The sequence below is a fragment of the Anabrus simplex genome, chromosome 6, assembly GCF_040414725.1.
Source record: "Anabrus simplex isolate iqAnaSimp1 chromosome 6, ASM4041472v1, whole genome shotgun sequence".
Taxonomy (NCBI): domain Eukaryota; kingdom Metazoa; phylum Arthropoda; class Insecta; order Orthoptera; family Tettigoniidae; genus Anabrus; species Anabrus simplex.
The window spans coordinates 214602265-214617379 of NC_090270.1; the positions used below are offsets into that span (position 1 = coordinate 214602265).

The 15115-nt window shown below is 40.8% G+C and overlaps 1 protein-coding gene across 2 annotated transcripts in view; it reads right to left on the reverse strand.

Annotated features, from left to right (window-relative positions):
• Positions 1–15115, reverse strand: part of LOC136876335 (valacyclovir hydrolase) — a 141544-nt gene that overhangs the window by 35309 nt on the left and 91120 nt on the right. For both annotated transcript variants that reach the window (XM_067150188.2, XM_067150187.2), the window contains exon 4: positions 10600–10753. In XM_067150188.2, coding sequence (XP_067006289.2) covers positions 10600–10753 — 154 coding nt within the window. The remainder of the gene's footprint in view (positions 1–10599; positions 10754–15115) is intronic.

Below are 15115 nucleotides of genomic sequence, written 5' to 3' on the forward strand. Positions count from 1 at the left end.
CACATAATGGAAAGAGCACAATAGATATTGCACTTACGAAAGGACCAATAACAGGCATCATGACTACAATATGGACAACAAACCAAGCCGTGATTAGGAAACACTTACTAATTGAAATACGTATCCAAGGGGAGTGGGAAAAACTACAGAAAAAGACAATTCACCCCCTTTCAAGGAAAATATATGTTGAGAAAGTTAAAGATATGCTAGATTCAACTACACATCTAGACACATTAATAGATAATTCAAGATTGGATGATGCAACAGGAATAATAGAAGAAATCCTACAAAAGGCCGCCATTCCACTTGCCACAAGAAGAACAAAGATATGGTTTGATAGTGAATGCTATAGGCTGAGGAGGGAGACCCTAGATAAATTGCAACAGTTAAGGCAGAACTTGAATAATCAAAGTCTAATACACATATACAATGAGAAGAGGAAACTCTACAAAAGAACACTGAAAGAAAAGAAACGCGCCTACTTAGAATCGGAGAGCAAGAAGCTAGCAGAGGAAGCCAAGAAAAATCCGTTCATAGCCCTACACCCAAAGAAACAACAACAGACGCACTACATAGACATGGAAATCTGGGAATCACACTTTAGTAAGATTCTCAACATCGAAGGTCCAGCGCACCCCAGAAATGATCTACATACCACTACTCCACATATACAATTAGACTGGGTACCCCTGACCATAGAGGAAACTAGAACCGCTATAGACAGCACTAAAAACAAGAAAGCCGCAGGTCCGGGCGGGATCTATAATGAATATGTAAAAGACACTGCACACCTGCTAGCCCCTATATGGACAAAATTATATAACAAATGTATAGAAACTGCTTCCATTCCCGACCAGTGGAGAAACTCAATTGTAAAAGTTCTATATAAAGGCAAAGGAGACCCAAGAGATCCCAATAAGTACAGAGGCATAGCACTGGAAAACTGCCCCTTCAAAATATCCACCAAAATTATAACAGGAAAAATAAATGAGGAAATAAATGAGCATCTGCCAGAGAACCAATTTGGTTTTAGGAAGGGACGATCTACCCTAAACGCTATTGAACTCCTGCTAAACCAAATCTGGGATGCCTTAGAAGACAACGGAAAATATTACACCATCTTAATAGATTTTACTAAAGCTTTTGACCTGATAAACAGGAAGCTAGTGATAGACAAGCTTAAGGAGATGCTAGGCACGAACAACATATGGACCTATCTCATCACGTCAATACTGCAATGGAACGAAGTACGAGTTTCAGATAACCTCACTCTATCAGATCCAATAGCTCAATCAAACGGGGTCCTACAGGGTGACCCACTGAGTCCTTTGCTGTTTATAGTTGCAACCGCAGATATCCTAAGAATTACCCAAAAGGAGGGAGTATTTTCTTGCGCGTATGCTGATGATATTGTAATTGGCTCAAGAGACATAACAAAATTACAGGAAACTGTAAATGACGTCCAAAACTGGTGCTCCGAAAACAAGCTGTTCATAAACATCTCAAAAACAGACACCATGGTGTTCAGGAAAGGAGGGAGAGTACCCGCCTCAGCAGAGACCTTCATTCAGAGCGCCATTTAAAACAATGTTTCACAAGCACGGGCGGCTGGTCTCCGATTCCTGTCGCCGATTCCCGTCGCCTAGTGTAAAGCGGCCCTAAATTTTATACAATTGCCAAAAAATTACCTATGAATTATTACTTCGAAGTCACTGGGAACCCGTATTATATCATTACTTATTTCAGTTTTAATTTCATTATTTTCTAGTTGTAGTAGCTGTTGTAAACAAGGTTGGGTTTACAAAAACACAACTTCTTTATTTACTTCACATGTAAAATTACAATATTTATACTAACAAAACTGAAAGTTATCTCGAAGCAAAATGAACTATGAATTTGGAGAAAGAGTCTGTCTTTGTACACTATATACACGTTGGAGTATTCACGTTCACTACTATTTCGGAAAGATAGTCCTTGTGACATGAAAAGTTCTTGATAGTCGAAAACTATCAGAAGCACTGACGTAAATATCTCAGAGAGTCCTTCCTTGTTGAAGTGTCTGAGTTCATTAACGTAAGTTCAATGACTGAAGAGTTCCTACTTAGCAAAACTAAGTTAATAATGGGAGCTTGCATTAGCTAGGGAATGATAGTGGCATATAATGGTAAGACTGGGCATGGACAGCGGAATAGGTAAGAGGAGCGGTGACCCGAGGTGAGACCTCTTACTGCCAGAAATTCAGTCCACCTGGCCGAAGCACATTTTCAAGAGGAGTAGCCTCCGTGCTCGACGTAGGGTGTATTCTGGAGCTGGACACCGGGGTCAGTGGGCGTCTGGACAGACTAAGAGCTCCTTTTTATAGCACACACGACGTTCCAGGCACGCGCACTGAGAGCTGCGCGTCGAGGCTCGAAGAATAACACACTGGCACGCGTGTAGCTGGCTGGCGGATCGAGAAGGGAGCGACGGACATACAACACCCCCCCTCTAAATACGCCGGTACGGCGTGAAACGGCGGTGGCGCTGGCGGCGGCTGCGATGCTGGGCCGGAGCTGCTGATGTCTCTGTTGTACTGTCCGGAGCTGGGACTGGGCGGAGTGGCGCTGCCTCGTCCTGAAAGGAACCCATGGTTATTAAATGGTCTAAAGCTCGTTCAGCAATAGATTTATCTGGCTTAGCAATGGCATCAATAGCTGGACATGGACGGTAGCGCAGACGTATCTGGTCTTGATGGCGGCAGATACGTTTCTCCGTAGTCTGTATCTCGTAGAGACGATGACCCAACGATCTGCAGATGACTCCAGGTATCCAGAGTGGGTTGGACTTGAATGTCCTGGTGTAACCTTGTCGTTGACTGAGAACTTCGGTGGTGAGGTCTGAGGCTGGGCCGGAAGAGGCTGTAACAGAGAAAGTAAAGTTCTGTGAGGTCGTCCGTGGAGCTTCTGTGCAGGAGTGATATTATCAGCGCCGGGCAGAGTTCTGTAGTTGCTTAAGAGTTGGAGCAATGCTTGGTCTTTAGTTAAGCCTGAAGAGACAGCTTTTTTCATACTTCTTTTAAATGTTTGTACAAAGCGTTCAGCTTCACCATTAGATTGAGGGTGAAAAGGCGGTGCTAGGATATGACGAATGCCATTATATGTACAAAAGTTCTTAAAAGCAGTAGCTGTAAATTGAGGTCCGTTGTCCGAAATGAGTACTTGAGGTAAACCTTCTGTAGTAAATATTTTCTGAAGAGCACGAATGGTAGCTTCTGTCGTAGTAGTTGAATGCATATCCACTACATATGGAAAGTGCGATAGTGAATCGATGACTCTTAACCACATGGAACTGAGGAAAGGACCTGCGAAATCGATGTGAACTCGTTCCCATGGAGTAGTAGCAGGAGGCCATGAAGCTAGATCAGAAGACGGGGCGTTCTGATTCATTTGACATTGTTCACAATGACGGATGAGTTTTTCGATGGCGGCATCAATACCGGGCCAGTAGCAGTGTTGACGTGCTAGTTGCTTTGTTCTGGATATACCCCAATGGCTTTGGTGTAATAATTCGAGAACTTGTTTCTGTAGGCTAAGTGGGATAACCACTCGGAAGATGGTGCCTGTTTCTAGGAGTACGACTCCAGCACGAGTCGTGAGACGATGCTGCAGACGATGATAAGGTGCAAGGTTGGCAGGAAGCTTGCTCTGAAGAGGCCAACCGTTGCGGATGTAAGTACGCACAGTAGCAAGTGTACTGTCCCTATCCGTAGCTTTAGCTATGCAGGTAGCATCAATAGGAAAACTGGATACAGTATCTTCAAGTTCTATGTCCAACTGAAGACATTCAGATTCCTGAGAATCGAAGGCAGTATCAGGACCAACTGGTAAGCGTGAGAGGGCATCAGCATTACAATGCTGGGATGTGGCTCGATAGACAATCTGATAGGAATAATGAGAAAGGAACATGGACCATCTTTGAAGCTTTCGGAGGGAATTCTCAGGGATCTTATTACCAGGGTGGAATAAGTGTACGAGAGGCTTATGATCAGTAATGATCAGGAAATGGTTGCCATAGAGATATTCATTGAAACGGCGAATACCAAAGATGATGGCTAAAGCTTCTTTCTCTATCTGTGAGTATCGACGTTGATGGTCATTAAGTGTTTTCGAAGCGAAGGCGATGGGGCGTTCCTGTCCATGACGATCCTTCTGGGAGAGAACGGCACCGACACCGTAGTCTGAAGCGTCAGTAGCTAGCGTGATGAGCTTGTCGGGTTGAAAATAAGTGAGTTGTATAGCTTGAATTAAGGCGTTGTTGATGGTTTTCCATGCCTGTTGACATTGCGGAGTCCACTGAAATTTAACACCTTTTTTACGTAGAGCGTTTAATGGAGCGGCCACTGTAGCGAAGCAGGGAATGAACTTATTATAGTAGTTCGCTTTGCCTATGAATGACTGGAGCTGCTTGAGGTTCTGAGGTGCCGGCATGTTTACGATAGCTGAGACATTCTGTGCATTAGGGCGAATTCCAGTCTTATCAAGTATATGTCCTAGGTAGTGAACTTGAGGCTGAAAGAATGTACATTTAGCGAGATTCGCTCGTAGGCCATTGTCTTTCAATTTCTGGAGAAGGAGGCGTAGATTGGTTAGATGTTCCAGATGATCTTTTCCAGTAACAATAATATCATCCAGGTAGTTAGCACAACCGGGAATGGAGGTGGTGAGTTGAGCTAAATAGCGCTGAAAAATAGCCGCTGAGGATGAAACACCGAATGGGAGCCGCTGGAGCTGGAGCAGTCCGAGAGGAGTGTTGAGTGTTAGAAATTTCTTAGATTCTTCGTCTAAAAGTAGCTGGAGATATGCTTCTTTAAGATCAACACGAGAGAAGAATTGTCCACCAGAAAGACGACGGAATAAGTCTTCTGGACGTGGAATAGGAAAGATATCTGTGTCGATGTGTGCGTTGACGGTAGATCGAAAATCTCCACAAAGTCGAACATTACCATCAGGTTTCTTGATGACCACTAGTGGAGTAGCCCATTGACTAGAAGTAACTGGTACCACAATTCCAGTTTGTATCCATCTGTCTAATTCTTTCGTGACCTGGTCTTGAAGTGCTAGGGGTACTGGACGTGCTTTGAGGAAGCGAGGCTTAGCTCCGGATTTCAGCTGTATGTGAGCTGTATAGTCTTTTGCTGTTCCGAGCTGAGAGTCGAAGACTTCAGGAAACTGCTCTAGGAGAGCGGTAACGTCAGAAGTAGGATGCAATGTAGATACGACGTTAATGTTGTCATGTATCTGGAAACCAAATAAGTTAAATAGATCCATGCCCATAATGTTGGAGGGAGTGTAGTTGTTAACTACGAGAAGAGGAATGGCCTTCTGAATTCCTTTATAACTAGCCTGAAGCTTGATTTGACCTTTAATGTCAATTTTCTTTTTGTTAATTGTCACGAGCTGGATGTCAGCTGGAGAGCATGAAGGTGAACCTAAGTCGTGGTATGTAGCCAGGTTAATAATAGAGACAGGTGATCCAGTGTCTAATTGAAAATCGACAGATCGATCAGAGAATGAGAGAGGAACGATGATCTTGTGAGAATTCTTTGTGGGAAGAATAAGATTGATCTGATCAACTTCCATGACTTGGCGGGGCTGTATATGCTTCCGGCGTGCTGCAGGAGTCTTAGCAGGGCGGAGCGAACTCTGACATACAGTCTTAATGTGTCCAAGTTTATTACATCGTTCACAAGTGGCTTTGAAAAAACGACAGTCACGACGTTCATGATGTTTGAAACAGCCTCGGCAGGAAGGCAGGAGTTTCGAGTTGTTTTTAGAATTGGGCTTCCTTGTAAAATTACGAGAGGGACCCGTGCGAGAATGCTTGGTAGAGAGCGCCTTGTCTGCGCGGTTCACTGTAGCAGAGGACTTGCGGGCCTGAGGCGAGACTTGAGCAACTTCGTGTGGAGAAGCTATGGCTGCGGCAGTCTTGGTAGTAAGCTCATAAACCGTAGCAATACGCTGGACGTCTTCTAAAGAAGGGTTACTCTTCTTGACAGCGTCAAAACGTATTTTGTCCTCAGGAGTATGTAAAATTACCATGTCCCGAATGAGAGAATCAGTGTAGGGTGAACCACAACCGTCCTTGGAGCATATGAACTGGCAGGGTTTAGCTAGACCACGCAATTCAGTTATCCATTCAGTATGTGTCTGATGGGGTTGCTTTCTGCTCTGAAAAAATTTATAGCGAGCAGCCACTATGTGAGGAGCTTTGGCATAGTGTTCAGTGAGACGGGCCAAGAGCTGTGCGATGGTACCTCAGAGAGATTTTCTTCTGGACTTAGTTTACGTAGTAATTCACACGTAACATTGCCAACCGAACTAAGAAATAGTGCTCGGCGGCGTTGATCATCTGTGACAGAATGGCAGATGAAATGCTGTTGTAAGCGGGCTAAATAAACTGACCATTCTTCCTTAGCCGAATCAAAAGCAGAGAACGGAGGAATAGCTGATGGCTGTGTAGAGACAGAAATAGCTTGAATAGCCTGAATTAATGCTGTCTGTTGTTGTTGCATAAACTGTTGTTGTTGCTGCTGTAAGGCCTGGAATACTGTAGCGAGTTGCTCAGCTGTAGCCATTGCGAGAGGCGTGCAATAAAGAGCAAGTATAGCTGTGTGTCAGAACTGGTTGTAGGCGAGACCTTGACCGGTATAGCGGGGAGTGAGAGAGAGAGCAAGCAAACACGCTGGAGCGTGCCACACAGGTGGAGCGCACGACAGAGAGCTGTGGAATGTCGGCTGACGTTCCGGAGTGTGAAGAAGTCTAATAGCTTCAGTTGAGAAAAGCGAACTGCTGTGATAGGTCGTACGGGCGCCAATGTGGAATGATGATAGTTACGTAGTATAATGTCACTGTGCCCATGAGTGGACAATATCCCGCAAGAGTTTGTTGGTCTGTTGCAAATGGGTTGATAACCGAATGGACACAGGCTTGCACGTTGTTTCGACCGAGTGGGCGACACATTGAGCACTGATTGACTTCGTCGCCAAGGTATAAGTGTCTGAGGGCACGGAGTTTGCTGTATCTCAGTGTGAATGAGTGGATGACGGGGCCTATAAAGTTCGTGCTGCGTCTCGTCACCACTGAGTGTCGATTGGGGCAGATGAATTGCAAGTTTGTTATCCCGTCGCTCCAGAGTTGGCGACTGGGGCCGATGAATTGTAGTTTTTTTTTACCTCGTCGCCACAGAGTTGTGTTGTAAACAAGGTTGGGTTTACAAAAACACAACTTCTTTATTTACTTCACATGTAAAATTACAATATTTATACTAACAAAACTGAAAGTTATCTCGAAGCAAAATGAACTATGAATTTGGAGAAAGAGTCTGTCTTTGTACACTATATACACGTTGGAGTATTCACGTTCACTACTATTTCGGAAAGATAGTCCTTGTGACATGAAAAGTTCTTGATAGTCGAAAACTATCAGAAGCACTGACGTAAATATCTCAGAGAGTCCTTCCTTGTTGAAGTGTCTGAGTTCATTAACGTAAGTTCAATGACTGAAGAGTTCCTACTTAGCAAAACTAAGTTGATAATGGGAGCTTGCATTAGCTAGGGAATGATAGTGGCATATAATGGTAAGACTGGGCATGGACAGCGGAATAGGTAAGAGGAGCGGTGACCCGAGGTGAGACCCCTTACTGCCAGAAATTCAGTCCACCTGGCCGAAGCACATTTTCAAGAGGAGTAGCCTCCGTGCTCGACGTAGGGTGTATTCTGGAGCTGGACACCGGGGTCAGTGGGCGTCTGGACAGACTAGGAGCTCCTTTTTATAGCACACACGACGTTCCAGGCACGCGCACTGAGAGCTGCGCGTCGAGACTCGAAGAATAACACACTGGCACGCGTGTAGCTGGCTGGCGGATCGACAAGGGAGAGACGGACATACAACAGTAGCCATGCAGCAAATTCCTTTTTGGACGGCTTTGCATGCATATTTGTTTTCAAGTGCAGTGCAATACTTTAATTCTTTAATTTTTGCCTCAGTTATCTCGGCTCTTCCATCTTTGAATACCACAGAAAAATCTTGGTTAAAATCCCCCCCAATTATGACAATTTTACCACCCATTTCTTTTTCACACCTCATAATGTCCTTTAGTACGCGATCGATGCAAGTTATTGCTGATGCAGGAATTATCGAAGCTTTATGAATAATAGTAATAATAATAATAATAATAATAATAATAATAATAATAATAATAATAATAATAATAATAATAATAATAATAATAATAATAATAATAATAATAATAATAATAACAGCTGATTTATGTAAAAGTCTGCTTCTGAGCTGTTCTGTTTAATATGCAAAACTGAACTTCCTCTTACTGGAACAGGCAAATCAAAAGTTTTTTGAATAGTCTTACCATCTGGTAATAACAAAGCTGCAATTCCTGTCCATGCAACAGCGATTGCAATCTCACCTCTGCTTCTAATCATGTATACTAAACTTGAATAAACAAATGTTTTTCCACAGCCTGCTGGAGCTTCTAAAAAAATGTTCTGACTTGATTTCACAGAGCCATTTATTGGACTAACATAGAAAGATCTGCATAGACAACTTTCACAGAGCCCTCTATCGGGCTGGCATAAGAAAGATCAGCGGAAACAACTTTCACAGAACAACGATTTATTGGAATAAATGACTATTTTACGCAAATAAAGGATTTAATTAAATAACATAAATAATATTTTCTAGTAGTCCTGAGATGGAGATCTTTCTTTTGATGTATAATACATATGCACTAGTATTGAGATTTTCTCACAATATTTTGTTACAAGTCAAATTCTATATATAATTCCCCTTCCTTTTTGAGTAAAGATGCTACTCTATATTTAATCTTTCTTCTACTGCTATCAATCTTAAAATATGACGAATTGCTGGAATTTTGCCTTGAACATGAATTATGTCAGGATATCTACTGACAAAAGATTTGAACCATCTTAATATTAAACAACATTAATGTGATTGTATACTGCACCCTAGAGCTCAAGAAGTAAATTGCTAATCATCTGGCTAACTAACCGAACAGAACAGATCTCTAGAATCTCAACAAATAAACAAACTGACAGGTCAGTGGGAGCAAAGGGAGCAACAAATGGAGAGACAAGGACAAATGCAAAAATCCTAATCCTCAAGGGAAGAAAGTGCTTATAGCCTACAAGTTAGGTGTCATCTTGCCATTTTCCTGGAGCTGAAAAGAGGAACTAATATTACTGCTGCTATTAGGATGCCAAGAGTGGGATTTAAACCCACTGCTCTGCCCAATCATATTCCATGGCTAAGTGTACCTCTTCCACCATCTCCAAATCAGTTTTAAAATTACAGCAGAACCAGAAATCAAATTCAAGACCCCTGAAAAGAACACTAATATGCTAACCTCTAAACCAGGGGCAGGCAAATGTTACGCAATGTTGTACATGCGCAAAGAGCTTAGATATCGTAGTAGCTGGTGGGTCTCAACATGGAGAGTTTACATCCCCATCATTTAAAAATGACCTGGAGGCACAGTTTCTCTTTATACAAAAAGACGACATTTTGGTTCCACTTAAGTGATAAATTTCTATTACATTGTGCAATTAATGAAGCGAGGTAGCAAACAAACATTACACACAATAGTCTCTGAAGATTCTTGCGTTTGTGTGTTGAAATCTTGTGCCAGATGTAAACATGATTATTGCTTCAACTAATAGTAGCATAATGAAGTGGCTCTTGCAAAACAAAGTTATAATATAGCAATTATTTCTAACTGTCCTACCCAGCATTATTCTTGTATTTAATGATAGAAGTCTGGTAGAAAAGAATTTAAACATCATAGAAAAAGAAAACACTCTAAGGAAAGACATAGTGAGGGAACACATGTCACAGTAATATAGGAGGGCGAAGGTGACTCTGGTGGGGAAAAATGCAAGGAAATGACAGTTGATCTGCAAAGATGCAAAGAGCTGTGCGTGGAGAAACATTCATTCCCCTTCCCTGTTCTAAACCATGGTAGTGCCTTTCAAAATAAACAAAAGTAAAACAAAGTCAGAGGATTTTAAATTAATGATGTGAGCAAAGAAATATTAGATTACGAAATGAAATCAGAAGAGATATATGACTTTTGTTATTTGGATAGTAAAATGATAATGACAGAAGCAAGGAAGGCAAACAAATGTTGTTCTCTTCAAATGCATGTGTATATAAAATCCTTCCAAACTCTATGGTACCCATTACAGGCAATAAATGGAACAGAAATTTATACTTAAGAAGAATGCTGAAGATAAGATAACTTTAAATAAGAGGGACGGTAAAATTTAACTAGAAGGTGAGAATGGTTGAAATGACACATTTACCCAGGACCTAATCACTTAGGTTTAGAGGGGTGTACGTGGTGGGATAAGAATATTGGAGGATATAATTCAGGAGCATAACAAAGTGAAATCAGGCTGCAATAGTAAAATAGGTATGGAAATGTTAACACAAGATTGGGTGATAAGGAGGTCTGGATCAAACAAAATGGACTGACAACTTGTGCAACACAATTATAAGTGCATTCTTCTCTTTCAACATAACAACATACCAGCATAGAGCATGATTTCAGGCTTGGTGACATAACTAATTGAGCCCCATACAACCAGTTTCTTCACTCTATCTGGGTACTTAGCAGCTGCAATCATAGATGCAATTCCTCCATTACTCCATCCTAGCAAGGAATACTTTGGAATATCCAGTGCCTGCAGATAAAATTCATGAACTTAACTATACAAGGAAACATGCAGGCAAAATATTATATCAACAAAAAAGTAATACTTCGGCTTTATCGACGATATTTTACCCCAGTATGGGAACAGGCTCATCGGGTGGAGTGTCACACCTGTACAAGTTGCTGACTGGTAAACTGCTAAAAAATTATTCCCAGCCTCCTTTGAAGCACATGCACTGACAGTTCATTAGCAGAAATATCACCACACTGGGGTAAAATGCTGGTTTCAGCACTGGAAAAGCCTGAATATTTTTCTGTTTAACGTCGTACTGACACACTAAAGGTTTTCACTGGTGGAAGGATGAGAAAGCGCTGGGATTGGGAAGATAGCCTTATTTAAGGTACATTTGCCTGGTATGAAAATAGAAAACCACAGAAAATAAACTTCAGGGCTGCCGACGGTGTGACTCTAACCCACAATCTCCAAAATGCAAGCTCACAGCTGTGCAACATTAACCACATGCCTCGCTGCCATAAGAAAGGGTTGGTCTGGCTAAAGTGTTTTCAAGATGTAAGCGAGTGTACTTTTGGACAAGCTCCAGTTCTTTGAGAGTAATGGTTTCCAAAGACTTGTTGAATGATGTTGGTAGATAAACGGCTCAACATTTGCACACGTCCAAAGGCTCTGAAAATAAGTATGTAATCAAAACTATAAAAGGTAAATATTACAGCTAAGAAATCAACTTAAGTGACAATTTCCTATTTTGGGAAATATAACACAGATAATAAATAACACAAAGAGCCAAACTTCAATTCTGTACATATTCTGCATGGATTTTTTTGTTACAGAAGAAGCAATTTCTTTCTTAGCTTTGACTTAGTTAATCTATAACTGTGAAGTTATTTTATTCTATCAAAGCTAATGCAGAATTAATAAAATTAAAAATACCTGAAAAAAACAAACAAATATTTAATAACATATTATGCCTGAAAAAGATATAATTAAAAAAACATGTTTTTGCACAAAGTTTGCAACATTTTCTTTCATAACACTCCTCTTTTGTTAGAATTCACCAAGAACAAATTGTGCTGCTTTCCTTTGGATCTTTTCCAGTTCTCGTATCAAGTAGTCTTGGTGTGGGTCCCATACACTGGAACCATACACTAATTGTGGTCTCATCAGAGATGTACCCCTCTCCTCCACATCCTCACTACAATCCATAAATACCTTATTAACCACGTGAAGATATCTCTATCCTTTCTTTACAACCTCATGAATGTGATTACCCCAATGAAGATTTTTCCTTATGTTAATACCTAGGTGCTTACAGTGATCCCCATGAGGTCATATCAGCCCATCAACATAGTAATTAAAACTGAGAGAACTTTCTATCCTCTTTACCATCATGCCATTGTTCGCTGTCCATCTCACAGCATTGTATAGGTCTGGCTGCCAATTATATTATCCTTAGAAGACTATTTTGCTTAATTCAATTTTCCTAGTAATTCCTTCAATCTCTCCTTACTCCTGCAACGATTCCTAACTCTATTTCTTTATCCCCTGCGCATCCTTCTTAACTTATTTTCCCCCCTGTTATAATATAATCGATCAATTGATCACAATTACTTTTTAAAGAGTGGTTGAATGGGTAGCTAAATTCCTATCAACCATTTGCTATTGCCTATTAGTCCTACTTTTACAACCTTCGTTTCTGGCACATTTATTTTTAACTATGACAAAACTGCTTCATAATCACTTATACCATCTACCATCTGGTTTTATCAACACCATATCTTGAATATTTTCCCCTCCAGTTCGTTCCATCACTTTCTGATTCAATGCTGGGGATGGACCTTAATTGAGGCCACCGGCCGCTTCCTTCCCAATCCTAGGCCTTTCCTATCCCTTCGTCGTCATAAGACCTATCTGTGCTGGTGCGACGTAAAGCCAATTGCAAAAAAAACTTTTCTGATTCAGTTGTCCTTCCCTCTTATTCACCATTTGTTGGTCATGCTTTCTGTCATTTGCATTTCTCTCCCAGTTTTTAGAACAAAGAATGTCCACAAGGAAATTATTTTTAAATAATCATCCACCTGTTCAATACTGTATAACTAATTTAGTTAAACATAGTCAATACTGTTGGAATGTTGTGGTTTTCTCATAAAAATAAAATGTCATGTATCATATCTTGTACATATTTTAAGGAATGCAACATTGAGGTTATATGTTGGTAATTCCAATTAATTTAGTCGAGTGGTTTATCTTCGTTTGTTTTGTTCTTTGGACATTCTGAATTGCCATGTTTTTGTGTGAAACAATGTCAGTTGTAGTGAACTCCTCGTAATAAAAGGTTGTGTGTGAATGAATCTGGTGTTTCAATGGTATAATTTGATTACCTCAACTAGTGTAACGAGCAAGAAATGTAGATATATCAACAGGTTATGGGCCCAGAGCTCCAGAGCGCCAAAACGCCGCAGTAAATTTCGGACAATATAAGTGGAAATGGAGTAACGAGCATTAACGTCGGACGAAGCAAGTTGTGACATTATTGATGGTAAAAATGGCGACCTCGTGGACCGGTGAAGAAGCACGGAATAGGAATGTGGCCAAGCTTACAGTGGAGAACTATTTTTCGTGGGCATTAAATGTGAAACAAGAGCTGTTGTTGAAAGATATATGGGAATCAGTAATAGGGTATGAGGATACGCCAGGTTGTCAGCTGCCTCAGACAGAAGCGAGACGACGAGCGCGAAACAATGTGATCGCGTTAGCGATTATTTTCAAATATGTCGGAGAAGATTTTGAAAGTGACATTGCAGATATTGAATCAGCGAAAAAGGCATGGGAAAAATGGACGAGTTGTGCAATGACGGAGGGTTAGTGAATGGTGCTATGACCCTGAAACAGTTAACTCATTTTGTGAAACCCAAGGACTTGAGTGCTCAAGAATACTTCGCAAAAATAAATCAACTGTGGAGGAGAACGAGTAAAGCTGGATACGAGTTCACAGATCAAAAAGTTGCAGGAATTATCATAGGGAATCTTACAGAGGAATATGCAATTTGTATCTCTTCCTTGGAAGCTGATTTGGCGAAACTGACCATTTCGAAGGTGAAAGCGAGATTACTCACGGAGGAAAGCAGAAGGAGACTTCAGCAAAATGGAGGAAAGGCTTACGACACTGGAAAACGTGAGGAGGATGAAGCTCAAGCCATGGTTGTTCAACAGAAGTGAGATATCAAGAAATAAAACGTGGGACGAGGAAAACAGTATAGTTGCTACAATTGCGATAAACAGGGACATGTATCTAAATATTGTCGCAGTACCCAACAGTGCTTCAATTGTGGTAAGTCAGGACATTATTCAAAAGTATGTCCAACAATGAAGAGTGTCGAACCATCGCAGGAGAGTAAATCAGTGAATGCGAGTGAAAAACTGGTAAGCTCAGAAATTATACATATAGTAGATAAGGCGATGAGCATGGTAGTTTCTGTGGGAACTGAGAAAATTAAAGATTTACTGTTCGACTCAGGTGCGTCCTATCATATGTGTCCAACAAAGGAGATGTTTACAGACATGTTAACAAATGTAACTGGGAATGTAGAAATAGGAGATAACAGTATGCTGGATATTAAAGATATAGGTAAGGCGAAAGTAAAAATGTCCACAGGACGGACAATTACATTTACAGACGTGTTGTATGTACCAAACTTAGGTGAAAATTTAATATCAGTTGGTAAGTTAACCAGCAAAGGTTTCAAAGTAGGATTTGCAGGTGAGAAAGCAGTCGTTGTAGATAAGAATGGAGATGAAACATTGTTTGTTGCAAACATGAAGAATGATGTGTATGTAGTACAAATAGAGGGGGAAAATGATATTGTAGCTGTGAGTGACTGTGATCAAATAATAGATCAAGAATGTAATAGCAATGTAGCATTTAAAAGTGTTGGGCAGGTTAGGTTATGGCATGAGAGATACGGACATGTTCATTCTGAAGCTTTGTTTAAATTGCCTATGTTAGAATTGAAAAGGAGTAATGGTATTAATACTTATTCTGTGTGCATTCAGGGGAAACTGAGTAACAAGGAAGTACCTAAGTTTTGTGAGCGTAAGGCGGAAAAACCACTTGATGTTGTGCACACTGATGTAACTGGAAAAATTAGTCCACCATCACTTGGGAAAGCTCAATATGTTGTAACTATGATTGATGAATACTCCAGATTGAATGTGGCTGTATGTGTGAAAAATAAGGATGAAGTGTTGGAGGTGTTTAATATGTATCAGGCAAATGCAGAAAAGTTACATGGTGTAGGAATTAAGGTAGTACAATCTGACAATGGTACAGAGTATACATGTAGCGGGTTTCAAGCACAATTGCAAAAATGTGGTATT